At 55.9% G+C, this 18,944-nt stretch overlaps 1 protein-coding gene across 1 annotated transcript in view; it reads left to right on the top strand.

Annotated features, from left to right (window-relative positions):
* The window catches only part of PRKX (protein kinase cAMP-dependent X-linked catalytic subunit), a 49,958-nt gene that overhangs the window by 7,812 nt on the left and 23,202 nt on the right, over positions 1-18,944 (top strand). Inside the window, exon 2 of the mRNA XM_054720268.1 lies at positions 12,745-12,913. Coding sequence (XP_054576243.1) covers positions 12,745-12,913 — 169 coding nt within the window. The remainder of the gene's footprint in view (positions 1-12,744; positions 12,914-18,944) is intronic.

Below are 18,944 nucleotides of genomic sequence, written 5' to 3'. Positions count from 1 at the left end.
TCCCTCTGTGGGGGTCGTCTGTGTCCTCGTCTCCTTCCCCTCCTCCTCCTCCCCTCCTCCTCCTTCCTCCCTTTCCTCTTCCTCCTCTTCCCTCCTCCTCCTCCTCCTCTTCCATCTCCTCCTCCTTCTCCTCCTTCTCCCCTTCTTCCTCCTTCCTCCCTTTCCTCTTCCTCCTCCTCCTCCTCCTTCTCCTCCTCCTCCCCCTCCTCCTCCTCCTCCTACTTCTCCTCCATCTCCTTCTCCTCCTCCCCCTCCTCCTCCATTTCCTCCTCCTCTTTCTCCTCTTCCTCCTCCTTCTCCATCTCCTCCTCCTCCTCTTCCTTCCCTCCTCCTTCCCTCCTCCTTCCCTTCTCCTCCTCCCCCTCTCCTCTTCCTCATCACCATCATCATCATCACCATCACCATCATCACTACCATCTTCACCATCACCACCATCTCCATCACCATCATTACCACGATCACCACCATCACCTCCATCACCATCATCTCCATCATAACCATCATCACCACCATCACCATCTCCATCATCACCATCACCATCATCACTACCATCACCACCATCTCCATCATTGCCATCGCCATCACCACCACCACCATCACTGAACGTTTCACGTGGTGGTACATGAGCACGCTAAACAGCCATCTCAGAAGGTGGACAAAGAAAAACTGAATTTATTTAAAGAAAGGGGATGGGGATGGCGATACCCAAAGGGCTGGGCTGCATGAGCCGAGGGGACATGGGGTCGGTGATGGCGGCACCAGGAGCTGGAGTTCCATCCTCAGACGCCGTCGCTGGCAGGAAGCTCTTGTCGTCCGTGGGTCTGGGAGCTGAGCCGGTGGCTTGGAATGCGGATGGAATGCGGGTGTGTGACCTGGTGTTTTCCACTGAGCCAAACCGGTTTTGGCTCCCATCCCCTTTCTTTAAGTAATTTCAATCTTCCTTTATCTACCGTCTGAGATGGCCTTCAGCCTGCCGGTGAACCACCATGCTAACTTTTCCATCACCATCACCATCATCATCACCACCACCATCATCATCACCACCACCATCATCATAATCGCCATCATTTTTATTATCTTTACCATCATCATCACCATCATCATCATTGCCAACATCACCATAACCATAATCATTTTCATTCTCATCACCATCACCATCATCACCATCATCATCATCACCATCACCATAATCATTAATATTGTCATCACCACCATCTCCATCATAATCACCATCATCACTATCATCATCATTACCATCACCATAATCATTAATATCATCATCATCACCATCATTATCATATCACCATCATCATCATCACCATATTCACCGTCATCATCACCATCACCATAATCATTAATATTGTCATCACCACCATCTCCATCATCATCACCACCACCATCATTTCTATCTTCACCACCACCATCACCATAATCACCATCATTTTCATTATCTTTACCATCACTATCATCACTACAACAGTCATCACCATCATCACCACCATCTCCATCATCATCACCATCATCACCATCATCATCATTGCCAACTTCACCATCACCATAATCATTTTCATTGTCATCACCATCATCATCATCACCATATTCACCGTCATCCCCATCATTATCATATCACCACCATCATCATCACCATATTCACCATCATCATCACCATCATCACCATAATCATTAATATTGTCATCTCCATCATCATCACCACCATCTCCATCATCATCACCATCATCATCATCACCATCACCATAATCATTAATATTATCATCATCACCATCATTATATCATCATCACCATATTCACCATCATCACCATCATTATCATATCACCATCATCATCATCACCATATTCATCACCATCATCACCATCATCACCATCACCATAATCATTAATATTGTCATCACCATCATCATCACCATCTCCATCATCATCACCATCATCGCTATCATCATCATCACCATCATCATCATCACCATCACCATAATCATTAATATTATCATCATCACCATCATTATATCATCATCACCATATTCACCATCATCACCATCATCATCACTATCACCATCACCATCATCATCATCATAATATCACCATCACCACCATGACCATCACCAAATGCACCATCATCACATCATTTTCTTCTCTTTTTAAAATATATTTCTTTAGCCGAAACCGGTTTGGCTCAGTGGATAGAGCGTCAGCCTGGGGACTGAAAGGTCCCAGGTTCGATTCCGGTCAAGGGCATGGACCTTGGTTGTGGGCACATCCCCAGTGGGGGGCGTGCAGGAGGCAGCTGATCGATGTTTCTCTCTCATTGATGTTTCTAACTCTCTATCTCTCCCCTTCCTCTCTGTAAAAAATCAATAAAATATATTTAAAAATATATACATATATATTTCTTTATTGATTTCACAGAGGAAGGGAGACGGGGAGAGAGAGAGAGAAACATCCATGATGAGAGAGAATCACGGACCGGCTGCCTCCTGCACGCCCCCCTACTGGGGATCGAGCCCACAACCCAGGCATGTGCCCTTGACCGGGAATCGAACCCGGGACCCTTCGGTCCGCAGGCTGACGCTCTGTCCACTGAACCACACCAGCCTGCGCCACACGAAGCATCATGCACGGTCCATACAAAACGATCAACTTAAAACCTAGCCTGCTGTGTATGGTCACACGTTCAATGATCTCACCCCGAATGGCGTGGCTGGGCCAGGCCGGCCACGATTTTGGGGGCCTTATACAGTCCACAGGCCACCCCCCCAGCCTCCCCCGCCCTAGAGAGTGTGGTTCAGAGCACAGCCCCGAGGAGGACTGGGCTCATCCTTGCCCACCCACGGTGACCTCCGTCAGTGGAGAAAACACAGACACAATAAAAACCTCTCCCAGCCCGGCCGGCGTGGCTCAGTAGTTGAACATCGACCTGTGAACCAGGAGGTCCCGGGTTCCATTCCCGGTCAAGGGCACATGCCCGGGTTGTGGACTCCATCCCCACTAGGGGGCGTGCAGGAGGCAGCCAATCCATGATTCTCTCTCCTCATGGATGCTTCTCTCTCTCTCTCTCTCCCTCTCCCTTCCTCTCTGACATCAATAAAAATATATTTAAAAAATAAATAAAAAGCGCCCTAGCCAGTGTGGCTCAGTGGATACAGCCTCAGCCTGCAGACCGAAGGGTTCCGGGTTCGATTCCTGGTCAAGGGCACGTACCTGGGTTGCAGGCTCCTCCGTGGCCCCGGCCCTGGTCGGGGCGCGTGCAGGAGGCAACCCATCGATGTGTCTCTCTCACATCGATGTTTCTAACTCTCTATCCCTCTCCCTTCCTCTCTGTAAAACATCAATAAAATATATTTTAAAAAATAAATATCCTATATAATAAAACCCTTAATACGCAAATCGACTGAAAGGCGGAAAGACCGGTCGCTATGACGCGCACTCACCACCAGGGGGCAGACGCTCCATTGCCCAGGCCTGGATTCATGGACCAGACGGACGAATCCCAGAGGGAAGGGGGATTGACTGGAATTCCAGGCATATTCCCAGGAGGGGACGTGCTAACGCGGACGCGCCGTGCATGTGGCTGTGGGTCCTTCTGTGGGTCGGGGGGCGGCCTGGCGGGGGAAGCCATTCCCGAGGTAACGGAGGCTCTCGAGGATCTGTGGACGCGGACTGGTGGTCACCTCTGTGGGTCCCTCCCTGGCCCTGGGCCCGGAGCACGAGTTCTGACAGGACCAGGGCGCCCGGCGGCAGGATGGCGGGAAGATGAGACGGTGGAATCTTGCCTCCAGGAGGGGGTCTGGCCCCCGGAGTCCCTGAAGCAAAGCTTACTTCCTCCTGGAGGCCTGAGAGAAAGGCGGAGGGGGATTGTGGGAAGCATTTGTGGGGCGCATTGATGGATTAACCAAAAACACGAGGACTTTTATATATATATATATATATATATATATATATATATATATATACACACACACACACACACACACACACACACACACACACACACGCTAGAGGCCTGGTGCACGAAATTCGTGCATGGAGGGGGCGGTATCCCTCAGCCCAGCCTGCACCCTCTCCAATCTGGGACCCCTCGGGGGATGTCCGACTGCCCGTTTAGGCCCGATCCCTCTCACAATCCAGGACTGCTGACTCCCAACTGCTCGCCTGCCTGCCTTCCTGATTGCCCCTAACCGCTTCTGCCTGCCAGCCTGATTGATGCCTAACTGCTCCCCTGCCAGCCTGTTTGCCCCCAACTTCTGCAGGCCTGGTTACCCCTAACTGCCCTCCCCTGCAGGCCTGGTCATCCCTAACTGCTCTCCCCTGCAGGCCTGATCGCCCACAACTGCCCTCCCCTGCAGGCCTGGTCCCTCCCAACTGCCCTCCCCTGCAGGCCTGGTCCCTCCCAACTGCCCTCCCCTGCAGGCCTGGTCACCCCTAACTGCCCTCCCCTGCAGGCCTGGTCACCCATAACTGCCCTCCCCTGCAGGCCTGGTCCCTCCCAACTGCCCTTCCCTGCAGGCCTGGTCACCCATAACTGCCCTCCCCTGCAGGCCTGGTCACTCATAAGTGCCCTCCCCTGCAGGCCTGGTCACCCCTAACTACCCTCCCCTGCAGGCTTGATCGCCCCCAACTGCCCTCCCCTGCAGGCCTGGTCCCTCTCAACTGCCCTCCCCTGCTGGCCATCTTGTGTCCACATGGGGGCAGGATCTTTGACCACATGGGGGCAGCCATCTTGTGTGTTGGAGTGACGGTCAATCTGCATATTACTCTTTTATTAGATAGGATATATGTCTGTGTGTGTATATACACACACACACACACACACACACACACACACACACACAGACAAATACTTATGTATATGCACTAGAGGCCCGATGCACGAAGACTCGTGCAAGAATGGGCCTTCCCTCCCCTGGCGGCCGACACCGCCTTCACTCCGGCCGGAGCCGCCTTCCCGCCTTCCCACGCTGCCCAGAGGCCCTGGGGCGTGCAGAACGCCTGTGCCATCGCCCTGGCAACGATGCAGGCGTCCCGTCCCCGGCCGCTCGGCGCCTGTGTATGCAAATGAACCCGCCATCTTTGTTGGGTCCATTTGCATGCTCACTCCTGATTGGCTGGTGGGCGTGGCGACGGTGCGGTCAGTTTGCATCTCTCTCTTCTATCAGCGTCGATCGGGCGTCCTCAGACCACGGCCCGCGGGCCACAGGCGGGTGTTTTTGCCGTGTTGTGTTTTCACTTCAAAACAAGATATGTGCCGTGTGCAGAGGAATTTGTTCATAGTTTTTTTTTTTGAACTATAGTCCGGCCCTCCCACGGTCTGAGGGACAGTGACCTGGCCCCCTGTTTGAAAAGTTTGAGGACCCCTGGTGTAGATATATATACAGACAAATACATATATATATATATATATATATATATATATATATATATATACACACTAGAGGCCTGGTGCACGGATTCGTGCACCGGTGGGGTCCCTCGGCCTGGCCTGCGCCCTCTCGCAATCCGGGAGCCCTCGGGGGATCTCGGAGAGCCGATTTCAGCCCGATCCCCGCAAACCAGGCTGAGGGACCCCATTGGTGCACGAATCCATGCACCGGGCCTCTAGTATGCATATGAGATCTTTGGTTAATCTCTTCTTTCCCCTTCCCCTCGCCCCGTCCCTCTGGGATTCATCCGTCTGTTCCCTGTTCCCATGCCTGTGCGTTGAGCGTCTGCCCCCTGGTGGTCAGTGCGCGTCACAGCTACCGGTCGAATGGTGGAACGGTTGGCCGGTCGCCGAGGCTTTTATATATATAGATAGACACACATATACATACACAGACAAATGTAAACATATCTAGAGCCAAAACCGGTGTGGCTCAGTGGATAGAGCGTCGGCCTGCGGACTGGAGGGTCCCGGGTTCGATTCCTGGTCAAGGGCATGTACCTCGGTTGCGGGCACATCCCCAGTAGGGGGCGTGCAGGAGGCAGCTGATGGATGTTTCTCTCTCATCATGGATGTTTCTAACTCTCTATCCCTCTCCCTTCCTCTCTGTAAAAAAATCAATAAAAATTTAAAAAAATATAGAGAGAGACAAATGCATATATATATATATATATGTATATATATATATATATATATATATAGAGAGAGAGAGAGAGAGAGAGAGAGAGACAAATATGTATATACGGAGACAAGTATATATAAACTGGAGTCCCGATGCACGAAATTGATGCAAGAGTAGGCGTTCTGGGACCCGGGGCTTCCACCCTCACAGCCCCCGCTTTGTCCGGAAGGTCATCCGGAAGGACGTCCGGTCTAATTAGCATGTTACGCTTTTATTATTATAGATACACATAGACGTGTATATGTACAAAGACAAATACATAGATAGACAGATAGATAGATAGATAGATAGATAGACAGACAGACACATAGAATGTATTCACATAGACAAATACATGTATACATAGACAAATAGAGAGAGAGACATATATACACACATAGACAAATACTAGTATAAGCATATATATATATATACAAAGACGTATATTTCATAGACAAATATCTGTACTTAGACAAATATATATAGAAAGATACTATATATAGAGAGAGAAATATAAATATACACAGATACACAAATATATACACATAGTCATATAGAGACATATATAGACACACAAATACATGCATATATATATACATAGACAGAATATATATATACACAGACACATATAGAGACAAATGTATATACACACATAGACAAAACCCTACACGGCCCCATCCCACCCAGGCATTTCCCTGTCCCAGCCCAGTGACGTCCCATAGCTTTGGGCGTGAAGAATTCACGCAAAGGATTTCGAAACCCCTTCCGGCTCTAGAACGGTTTACTCCGACCTCACAAATCTCGGTTCCCTTTTATGGCTTTGGACTCACCCATTTTTTTAAATATTTTTTTTTTTAGGTTTTAAAAAAAAAAAAAGATATGTTTTTATCGATTTCAGAGAGGAAGGGAGAGGCACAGAAGAGAGAGAGAGAAACATCCGTGATGAGAGAGAATCACGGACCGGCTGCCTCCTGCACGCCCCCTGCTGGGGATCGAGCCCGCAACCCGGGCACGTGCCCTTGACCGGGAATCGAACCCGGGACCCTTCAGTCCGCAGGCCGACGCTCTGTCCACTGAGCCACACCGGCCAGGGCCATCCCTATGTCCTTCCACTCGTCCGTCTTCTGACATCATTGAGATGAAAGACGCCCATTAAACCACTGAGCTCATCATAGGTATCCCAGCTATGATAATTCATGGTTTTCTTTTTTTAAATATATTTTATTGATTTTTTACAGAGAGGAAGAGAGAGGGATAGAGACTTAGAAACATGGATGAGAGAGAAACATCGATCAGCTAGCTTCCTCTTGCACACCTCCCACTGGGGATGTGCCCGCAACCAAGGTCCATGCCCTTGTCCGGGAATCGAACCCGGGACCCTTCAGTCCGCAGGCCGACGCTCTATCCACTGAGCCAAACCGGTTTCGGCCTAATTAATGGTTTTCTAATTGAATGTATTGGGGTGACATCCTCTATAATAAAAGTCTAATGCGCTAAGTGTCTGGTTGACCAGTCGGCCGTTCCACCAATCACAGCGTCATATGCTAATGAGATGCTAAGGCCGCTCAACCGCTCGCTATGACGTGCACTGACCACCAGGGGGCAGACAGTCGACTGGTCGACCAGTCGCTATGACATGCACTGACCACCAGGGGGCAGACGCTCCAACCGGTAGGTGAGCTTGCTGCTGGGGTCCAGCCGATCGGGACCGAGCAAGACGGGCCGGACACGCCCTGGAGCCCTCCCGCGGTCCCTCCCCGGCTGGCCAACCTCCCGCGTCCCTCCCCGGCCCCGATCGAGCACCGGTGGGGTCCCTCGGCCTGGCCTGCTCCCTCTCGCAATCCGGCCTGAGGGGACCCTCGCCCCCCCCCCCAAATGCACGAATTGCGTGCACCGGGCCTCTAGTTGGTCCATAAAATCCTGCAGATTTCAGGGGTAAAATTCTACCGTCTCGCACCCCCCTACCGTCCACCACCACAGAAAATCCTGCCGCCCCGAATGGAAAACCCCCCGATGTCCACGGCACTGAAACATGCCTTTTGTGATGTGGGGGGTACCCTGGCATCGTCACGTCCCCCCCCCCCCCCCCGGTCCCCCGACCCCGGGGGTAGTTGACGGCTGTGGGATTAGCCCGGCCGGCGTGGACTCTGAACGGCTGGAGAACCGACCGTGGCTGTTGGTGGGTGGAAATCTCACCCCCAACGCGCCATTCATAGCTGCAGACGCCCCGCCTACGGGATCCCCGGGAATGAGCCAGGAACTCCGGGCACGTCCCGCTCGCGGCATTTCCTCAGCGGTGTTTGGCGTGGGGACCCTCCAGGGGGCGGGGACCCAGTCAGGGCACGTGCCCGGGTCGTGGGCGCGATCCCCAGCGGGGGGCGTGCGGGAGGCGGCCGGTCCACGGTTCTCCTTCGTCCACCCGAGCGCACAGATTTCGTGCACCGGGCCTCGAGTTTTTCAGATAAAGGAACTGCCCGCGTCCTGGCCGCTGTGGCTCAGTGGATAGAGCGTCGGCCTGCGGACTCAAGGGTCCCGGGTTCGATTCCCGGTCAAGGGCACAGGCCCGGGTTGTGGGCTCCATCCCCATTAGGGGACGTGCAGGAGGCAGCCGGTCCGTGATTTTCTCTCCTCATGGATGTTTCTCTCTCTCTCTCCCTCTCCCTTCCTCTCCAAAATCAATAAAATACGTTTGTTTATTTGTTTTAATATATTTTATTGATTTTTTACAGAGAGGAAGGGAGAGGGAGAGAGAGCTGGACACATCAGTGAAAGAGAAACATCCATCAGCTGCCTCCTGCACGCCCCCCACTGGGGATGTGCCCGCAACCAAGGTCCATGCCCTTGACCGGAATCGAACCCGGGACCCTTCCGTCCGCAGGCCGGCGCTCTATCCACTGAGCCACACCGGCCAGGGCTAGAACAAAATTCTTTAAAATAAAATAAAATAAAATAAAAAGACCGGCTCTCGCTGGTGTGGCTCAGTGGATAGAGCAGCCAGAAATAATGATGCATCTGAAATTTTGGTTCCGAGTTCACCTTTTCAAACAGGACGCTGTGAAACCGAATACTGCTCGATTCAACGCAGTTTTCGGGGAGTTTGTGTGCGTGTCTGTGTGTGTGTGTGTTTGAGCCGTCTGCCCCAGCGGTTGGCAAACTCATGAGTCCACGGAGCCACATATCAACAGGACAATGATTGAAATTTCTCTGGAGAGCCACGTTTTTTAAACCTAAACTTCTCCAAACGCCACGTCTTCAGCACAGACGCGCCCAGGCCGTGGTGTTTTGTGGAAGAGCCACCCTCCGGGGGCCCGAGAGCCGCCTGTGGCTCGCGAGCCGCTGTTTGCCGACCACAGCCCTAGCCAGTGTGGCTCAGTGGATAGAGCGTCGCCCTGCAGACAGAAGGGTCCCGGGTTCGATTCCGGTCAAGGGCATGGACCTTGGTTGTGGGCACATCCCCAGTGGGGGGCGTGCAGGAGGCAGCTGATGGATGTTTCTCTCTCATCATCGATGTTTCTAACTCTCTCTCCCTCTCCCTTCCTCTCTGTAAAAAAAATCAATAAAATATATTTTTTAAAAAGAAGCTATGACACTATTTTAAAACCACCGCTGCGTATCAGGTTTATTCTCTGATCCTGTCGATCGTGTAAATGGAATTCATCCGTAGGTTAATCTCGTCGATCGCTTTCTACTTCTGCTAGAAATGAACAATTTTAAGGAAAAAAAAATAACAAATACAAATAAATTATGCCAATCACTGATTTCACCAGTAACAAAAGCATTCTCTCCTTTGAATGTTAACCGAGAGTCGTTTTTGTCACGCTGAGGTGTCAGATTAAAAGCGTTTTCAGGTTACCCCAACCGGTGTGGCTCAGCGGATAGAGCGTCGGCCTGCAGACTGGAGGGTCCCGGGTTCGATTCCCGGTCAAGGGCATGGACCTTGGTTGCAGGCACATCCCCAGGTGGGGGGTGTGCAGGAGGCAGGTGATGGATGTTTCTAACTCTCTCTCCCTCTCCCTTCCTCTCTGTAAAAAATCAATAAAATATATATATTTTTTTTTAAAAAAAGGGGTTTTCAGGTGGAAAACTAAAGTCTTGGCCCACCACCGAGACAGCTTTTCCGTGAACACGCTGGCCGAGACCCAGATCGTTGGAGGTGGGAGGGGGTTCGGGGACCAAGGCCCGAGTGTGCAGTTCTCTTTCTGCCTCCAAATTACCTTCCCACGAGGCCGCCGCCCTTTTAAGACGAAGGACCCGCCGTCCTCGGCGTCCCCGCACTCGGCGTGTCCTGGCTCTTGCGGATCACGTTTCTGCTCCCGTTCTGATCAAACATTCATGACGGAAACTCCACGTCGGAGCCACGGGTTTACACGGCTCCTCACGCTCGCCCTGGCCCCCAGGCCCCCCCCCCCCCCGCTCCGGGAGCCGGTCGATCGGCTTCCCGGCGTGGGGGGCTTCTGCTTATGGAAAACGCGGGGAAAATCTCGCTGCTTCGGTTTAATTCTCTTCTCGTGGTGACCTCGAGCCGTGGTGAACTGTGTACAAGGAAAGAAGGAGACGCACGGTGTGATGGTTGTGTGGTTGGGGGGGGGGGGGGGGTCTGAGCTGCTCTCGAGCCGTCCTTGCATTCCTCTCTCCTCCTCTCTCACCCGGTGGATTCATTTTTCCCAGCCGGGCATCCGCCCTCGTGGTCCCTGTCCTACATCCGTGTCCTCAGAAAGAGGATTCTTTCCTCTGGGTCACTCCTTAAACAGACGGGAACATCACACACACACACACACACACACACACACACACACACCGAATGTTTGTATGAATCCCGAGGGCCGGGCAGCCGGTGGCCCTCACAGAACGATTTCCATTTTTCTGCCCCAAATTTCCCTCTTCTGTGATGTGTGGTAAAATTCCTGTACAGTTTTGTTTTGTTTTGTTTTCATTGATTTTATTTATATATATACTGGAGGCCCGGTGCACGAAATTCATGCACGGGAGGGGGAGGTGTCCCTCAGCCCAGCCTGCACCCTCTCCAATCCGGGACCCCTCGAGGGATGTCCGACTGCCCGTTTAGGCCCGATCCCACCTAAACGGGCAGTCGGACATCCCTCTCACAATCCAGGACTGCTGGCTCCCAACTGCTCGCCTGCCTGCCTTCCTGAGCGCCCCTAACTGCTTCTGCCTGCCAGCCTGATCACGCCCTAACCCCTCCCCTGCCGGCCTAATCGATGCCTAACTGATCCCCTGCTGGCCCAATTGCCCCTAACTGCCCTCCCCTGTAGGCCTGGTCCCCCCCAACTGCCCTCCCCTGCAGGCCTGGTCACCCACAACTGCCCTCCCCTGCTGGCCTGATCACCCCTAACTGCCCTCCCCTGCAGGCCTGATCACCCCCAACTGCCCTCCCCTGCAGGCCTGGTCACCCCTAACTGCCCTCCCCTGCAGGCCTGGTCTCCCCTAACTGCCCTCCCCTGCAGGCCTGGTCACCCCCAACTGCCCTCCCCTGCAGGCCTGGTCACCCCTAACTGCCCTCCCCTACAAGCCTGGTCACCCCCAACTGCCCTCCCCTGCAGGCCTGGTCCCCCCAACTGCCCTCCCCTGCAAGCCTGGTCACCCCTAACTGCCCTCCCCTACAAGCCTGGTCACCCCTAACTGCCCTCCCCTGCAGGCCTGGTCACCCCTAACTGCCCTCCCCTACAAGCCTGGTCACCCCTAACTGCCCTCCCCTGCAGGCCTGGTTCTCCCCAACTGCCCTCCCCTGCAAGCCTGGTCACCCCTAACTGCCCTCCCCTGCAAGCCTGGTCACCCCCAACTGCCCTCCCCTGCAGGCCTGGTCACCCCCAACTGCCCTCCCCTGCAGGCCTGGTCCCTCCCAACTGCCCTCCCCTGCAGGCCTGGTCGCCCCTAACTGCCCTCCCCTGCAAGCCTGGTCACCCCCAACTGCCCTCCCCTGCAGGCCTGGTCACCCCTAACTGCCCTCCCCTGTAGGCCTGGTCGCCCCCAACTGCCCTCCCCTGCTGGCCATCTTGTGTCCACATGGGGGCAGCCATCTTGTGTGTTGGAGTGACAGTAAATTTGCATATTTCCTCTTTATTATATAAGATTTTATTGATTTTTTTTTTTTACAGAGAGGAAGGGAGAGGGAGAGAGAGTTAGAAACATCGATGATGAGAGAGAAACATCCATCAGCCGCCTCCTGCACGCCCCCCACCTGGGGATGTGCCCGCAACCCAGGTACATGCCCTTGACCGGGAATCGAACCCGGGACCCTTCCGTCCGCAGGCCGACGCTCTATGCACTGAGCCACACCGGTTTCGGCTTGTAGAGTATTTTTGAAAATGTATTGTGTGGTTTTTTTTTTGTTTTTTTTTTAATATATTTTATTGATTTTTCACAGAGAGGAAGAGAGAGGGATGGAGAGTCAGAAACATCCATGATGAGAGAGAATCATGGACCGGCTGCCTCCTGCACGCCCCCCACCGGGGATGGAGCCCACAACCCGGGCCTGTGCCCTTGACCGGGAATCGAACCCGTGACCTCCTGCTTCCTAGGTCGACGCTCAACCACTGAGCCACGCCGGCCGGGCTCTTGCGGAATACTGAGTGTCTGACCCCCCCGGTCCAATCCCGGTGCTCACTGGGCCTCCTCTCTCGCTGCTCTCCAGGCACCGGGACCTTCGGCCGGGTTCAGCTCGTCCGGCAGAAGACGGGCAAGCACTTCTTCGCGCTCAAGGTCATGAGCATCCCGGACGTCATCCGGCTGAAGCAGGAGCAACACGTGCACAATGAGAAGTCGGTGCTCGAGGAAGTCAGCCACCCGTTCCTGGTCAAGCTGTGAGTCCTCCACTAACCGCTCTCCCCTGCCGGCCTGATCGCCCCTAACGGCCCTCCCCTGCCGGCCTGATCGCCCCTAACTGCCCTCCCCTGCCGGCCTGATCGCTCCTAACTGCCCTCCCCTGCTGGCCTGATCGCCCCTAACTGCCCTCCCCTGCCAGCCTGATCGCCCCTAACCGCTCTCCCCTGCTGGCCTGATCGCCCCTAACTGCTCTCCCCTGCCGGCCTGATCGCCCCTAACTGCCCTCCCCTGCCAGCCTGATCGCCCCTAACCGCTCTCCCCTGCTGGCCTGATCGCCCCTAACTGCTCTCCCCTGCCGGCCTGATCGCCCCTAACCGCTCTCCCCTGCCAGCCTGATCGCCCCTAACTGCCCTCCCCTGCTGGCCTGATCGCCCCTATCTGCCCTCCCCTGCCGGCCTGATCGCCCCTAACTGCTCCCCCTACCAGCCTGATTGCCCCTAACTGCTCTCCCCTGCCAGCCTGATCGCCCCTAACAGCTCTCCCCTGCTGACCTGATCGCCCCTAACTGCTCTCCCCTGCCGGCCTGATCGCCCCTAACTGCTCTCCCCTGCCGGCCTGATTGCCCCTAACTGCTCTCCCCTGCCGGCCTGATCGCCCCTAACTGCTCTCCCCTGCCGGCCTGATTGCCCCTAACTGCTCTCCCCTGCCGGCCTGATCGCCCCTAACTGTCTCCCCTGCCAGCCTGATCGCCCCTAACTGCTCTCCCCTGCAGGCCTGATTGCCCCTAACTGCTCTCCCCTGCCGGCCTGATCACCCCTAACCGCTCTCCCCTGCCAGCCTGATCGCCCCTAACTGCTCTCCCCTGCAGGCCTGGTCACCCCTAACTGCCCTCCCCTGCCAGCCTGATCGCCCCTAACTGCTCTCCCCTGCTGGCCTGATCGCCCCTAACTGCTCTCCCCTGCCGGCCTGATCGCCCCTAACTGCTCTCCCCTGCCAGCCTGATCGCCCCTAACTGCCCTCCCTGCCGGCCTGATCGCCCCTAACCACTGTCCCCTGTTCCATCTCTCTCTTTTTTAAAATATATATTCTTGCCCTGGCCGGTGTGGCTCAGTGGATAGAGTGTCAGCCTGCAGACTGAAGGGTCCCAGGTTCGATTCCGGCCAAGGGCACATGCCCGGGTTGTGGGCTCAATCCCCCAGTAGGGGGCGTGCAGGAGGCAGCTGATCCATGATTCTCTCTCATCATGGATGTTTCTCTCTCTCTCTCCCTTCCTCTCTGAAATCAATAAAAATGTATTATTAAAAAAAAAAAAGAAAAGAAAGGATTTAAGTATAATAATATTGCCAAAACTGTACTAACATAGGATGATGTCACAAAGTTGTAGGAAACATTAAAAATCTGCAAATAACAGGATTGCTTCTGTTATATTCTAAAATATTCCATTGATTTTTAGAGAGAGTGGAAGGGATGTGGGGGAGAGAGAGAGAAACATCGATGTGAGAGAGACACCTTGATTGATTGGTTTCCTCCCACATGCTGGCCTGATCGCCCCTAACCGCTCTCCCCTGCCAGCCTGATCGCCCCTAACTGCCCTCCCCTGCCGGCCTGATCGCCCCTAACTGCCCTCCCCTGCCGGCCTGATCGCCCCTAACTGCTCTCCCCTGCTGGCCTGATCGCCCCCTAACTGCCCTCCCCTGCCGGCCTGATCGCCCCTAACTGCCCTCCCCTGCCGGCCTGATCGCCCGTAACTGCCCTCCCCTGCCGGCCTGATCGCCCCTCACTGCCCTCCCTGCCGGCCTGATCGCCCCTAACTGCTCTCCCCTGCTGGCCTGATTGCCCCTAACTGCCCTCCCTGCCGGTCTGATCGCCCCCAACTGGTCTCCCTGCCGGCCTGATCGCCCCTAACTGCCCTCCCCTGCCGGCCTGATCGCCCCTAACTGCCCTCCCCTGCCGGCCTGATCGCCCCTAACTGTTCTCCCCTGCCGGCCTGATCGCCCCTAACTGCTCTCCCCTGCTGGCCTGATCGCCCCCTAACTGCCCTCCCCTGCCGGCCTGATCGCCCCTAACTGCCCTCCCCTGCCGGCCTGATCGCCCGTAACTGCCCTCCCCTGCCAGCCTGATCGCCCCTAACTGCCCTCCCTGCCGGTCTGATCGCCCCTAACTGCTCTCCCCTGCTGGCCTGATTGCCCCTAACTGCCCTCCCTGCTGGCCTGATTGCCCCTAATTGCTCTCCCCTGCCGGCCTGATCGCCCATAACTGCTCTCCCCTGCTGGCCTGATCACCCCTAACTGCTCTCCCCTGCCGGCCTGATCGCCCCTAACTGCTCTCCCCTGCTGGCCTGATCGCCCCTAACTGCCCTCCCCTGCCGGCCTGATCGCCCCTAACGGCCCTCCCCTGCCGGCCTGATCGCCCCTAACTGCTCTCCCCTGCCGGCCTGATCGCCCCTAACTGCTCTCCCCTGCCGGCCTGATTGCCCCCTAACTGCTCTCCCCTGCCGGCCTGATCACCCCTAACTGCTCTCCCCTGCCGGCCTGATCACCCCTAACTGCCCTCCCCTGCCGGCCTGATCACCCCTAACTGCTCTCCCCTGCCTGCCTGATCGCCCCTAACCACTCTCCCCTGCCGGCCTGATGGCCCCTAACCGCTCTCCCCTGCCGGCCTGATCGCCCCTAACCGCTCTCCCCTGCCGGCCTGATCGCCCCTAACTGCTCTCCCCTGCCGGCCTGATCGCCCCTAACTGCTCTCCCCTGCCGGCCTGATCGCCCCTAACTGCCCTCCCCTGCCGGTCTGATCGCCCCTAACTGCTCTCCCCTGCCGGCCTGATCGCCCCTAACTGCTCTCCCCTGCCGGCCTGATCACCCCTAACTGCTCTCCCCTGCCACCCTGATCGCCCCTAACCACTCTCCCCTGCCGGCCTGATGGCCCCTAACCGCTCTCCCCTGCCGGCCTGATCATCCCTAACCACTCTCCCCTGCCGGCCTGATCGCCCCTAACTGCTCTCCCCTGCCGGCCTGATCGCCCCTAACCGCTCTCCCCTGCCGGCCTGATCGCCCCTAACTGCTCTCCCCTGCCTGCCTGATCGCCCCTAACTGCTCTCCCCTGCCGGCCTGATCGCCCCTAACCGCTCTCCCCTGCGTGGGATGGAGCCTGCACCCAGGTTACGTGCCCTGGACCGCAGTCGAACCCGCAACCCTTCGGTCTGCAGGTTGACGCTCCATCCACGGAGCCAGCCCGGTGAGGGCCTCATTGCCTCTTCTTACCAAGACCCCAGTCTTAACAGGATCAGGGCCCACCCTCGGGGACCCCGTTTTACCCTCATCCACTCTTTACAGACGCATCTCAAAACACAGCCCCCTTCTGAGATCCGGGGGGTCAGGACTTCCATCGGTGAATTCGGGGGGGACACAGTTCCGCCCACAACACGTGACACGTGCTTCTCTGGTTTCTGTCACGGACCATCACGTGTACGAGGTCTGCTTAGGTCGAACCTTACTCCTTTTTCATGGCTGCGTACTATTCCACTCTGTTTTGCATTTTTCATTCTTTTTTTTTTTTTTCAATTACTAGAGGCCCGATGCATGAAAATTCATGCCAGAGCAGGCCTTCCTTCCCCCAGCTGCCGGCACCGGCTTCCCTCCCGGCACCCGGGACCCTGGCTTGCCTCCTCTCCTCTTCCGGCCGCCCGCAGGCAGCTGGGGCCTGGGCTGGCTTCGCTCCGCCCCCGGCTTGGTCAGAAGGACGTCCGGAAGGATGTCCGGTCTAATTAGCACATTACCCTTTCATTATTATACTAGGGGCCCGGTGCATGAAATTCGTGCACGGGGATGTAGGGGGAGTCCCCTCAGCCCAGCCTGCACCCTCTCCAATCTGGGACCCCTCAGGCGATGTCCGACTGCCGGTTTAGGCCCGATCCCATAAACCGGCAGTCGGACATCCCTCTCACAATCCGGGACCACTGGCTCCTAACCGCTCACCTGCCTGCCTGCCTGATCGCCCCTAACTGCCCTCCCCCCCGCTGGTCTGGTCTCCCCTTCTGCACCCCCAGCCGGCCTGGTTTCCCCCAACTGCCCCGCCCCCCCGCTGGTCTGGTCGCCCACAACTTCCCCTCTACCAGCCTGGTCACCCCTAACTGCCCCCCACCTGCCAGTCTGGTAGCCCCCAACTGCCCCTCCCCCCCACCCAGTGGGACTGGTCGCCCCACACAGCCTGTTCTCTCGTCCATTCGGTTGTGATGGTTGCTTAGGCTCATGTGTGTGTGTGTGTGTGTGTGTGTGTGTGTGTGTGTGTCCTATCTAATAAAAGAGTAATATGCAAATTGACCGTCGTTCCCAACACAAGATGGCCTGCAGGGGAGGGCAGTTGTGGGCAATCAGGCCAGCAAGGGGAGGGCAGTTGGGAGGGACCAGGCCTGCAGGGGAGGGTAGTTGGGGGTGACCAGGCCTGCAGGGGAGGGTAGTTGGGGGTGACCTGGCCTGCAGGGGAGGGCAGTTGGGGGTGACCTGGCCTGCAGGGGAGGGCAGTTGGGGGTGACCTGGCCTGCAGGGGAGGGCAGTTGGGGGTGACCAGGCCTGCAGGGGAGGGCAGTTGGGAGGGGCCAGGCCTGCAGAGGAGGGCAGTTGGGAGGGACCAGGCCTGTAAGGGAGGGCAGTTGGGAGGGACCAGGCCTGCAGGGGAGGGCAGTTGGGAGGGACCAGGTCTGCAGGGGAGGGCAGTTGGGAGGGACCAGGTCTGCAGGGGAGGGCAGTTGGGAGGGACCAGGCCTGCAGGGGAGGGCAGTTGGGGGTGACCAGGCCTGCAAGGGAGGGCAGTTGGGAGGGACCAGGCCTTCAGGGGAGAGCAGTTAGGGGTGACCAGGTCTGCAGGGGAGGGCAGTTGGGGGTGACCAGGCCTGCAAGGGAGGGCAGTTGGGAGGGACCAGGCTTGCAGGGGAGGGCAGTTGGTGGCGATCAATCCTGCAGGGGAGGGCAGTTAGGGGCAATCAGGCCAGCAGGGGAGCAGTTAGGCATCAATCAGGCTGGCAGGGGAGTGGTTAGGGGGCGATCAGGCAGGCAGGCAGGCGAGCAGGTGGGAGCCAGCAGTCCTGGATGGTGAGAGGGATGTCCAACTGCCCTCAAGGAGTCCCAGATTGGAGAGGATGCAGGCTGGGCTGAGGGACACCACCCCCTCCCCATCCCCATCCCCCCACCCCCGTGCACGAATTTCGTGCACCAGGCCTCTAGTTTATATATACACACACACATATATAATATATATTATCCTATTATTATTATAGATGCTTTTATTGATTTTTAAAGAGAGAAAAGAAGGGAGAAGGAGAGACAGAGAGGAACATCCATGTGAGAGAGACACATCGATGGGTTGCCTCCCACCTGCACCCCGACCAGGGCCCCGGGCCGGGGATGTGCCCGCAACCAAGGTCCATGCCCTTGACCGGCAATCGAACCCGGGACCCTTCCGTCCGCAGGCCGACGCTCTATCCACTGAGCCACACCGACGAGGGCCTGATCTCCTCGTCTCCTAAGACCCCAGTCCAATGGGACCTGGGTCACCCGAGTCACCCCCTTTTACCGGAATCCCCTCCATAAAGGCCCGTCTCCAAACACAGCCCGGTTCTGAGTTCCAGGGAGTCAGGACTTGAAGCGGTGAATTTCACAGGCTGGGCTCAGCCCTAGCGAGGTCTGAGCCAGGTTATTATCAACACGAGGTATTGATTCTCGTCACGTCTCCAACCTTTGAATATTGTATAAGGATTCCCATATCTTTTTTTAAAAATATATATATTTTATTGATTTTTTTTACAGAGAGGAAGGGAGAGGGAGAGAGAGTCAGAAACATCGATGAGAGAGAAACATCCATCAGCTGCCTCCTGCACGCCCCCCACTGGGGATGTGCCCGCAACCAAGGTCCATGCCCTTGACCGGGAATCGAACCCGGGACCCTTCAGTCTGCAGGCCGATGATCTATTCACCGAGCCACACTGGCCAGGGCAATTCCCATATCTTAATATTGTATAAGGATTCCCGTGTCTTAATACCATGCCATCTGGGCCGCGTTTGCAAATTCCTCTAT

The sequence above is a fragment of the Eptesicus fuscus genome, chromosome 1 (assembly GCF_027574615.1).
Source record: "Eptesicus fuscus isolate TK198812 chromosome 1, DD_ASM_mEF_20220401, whole genome shotgun sequence".
In the NCBI taxonomy this organism is placed as follows: domain Eukaryota; kingdom Metazoa; phylum Chordata; class Mammalia; order Chiroptera; family Vespertilionidae; genus Eptesicus; species Eptesicus fuscus.
The sequence above is the reverse complement of the archived record's forward strand: the minus strand, read 5'-3'. Positions and strand labels throughout refer to the sequence as shown.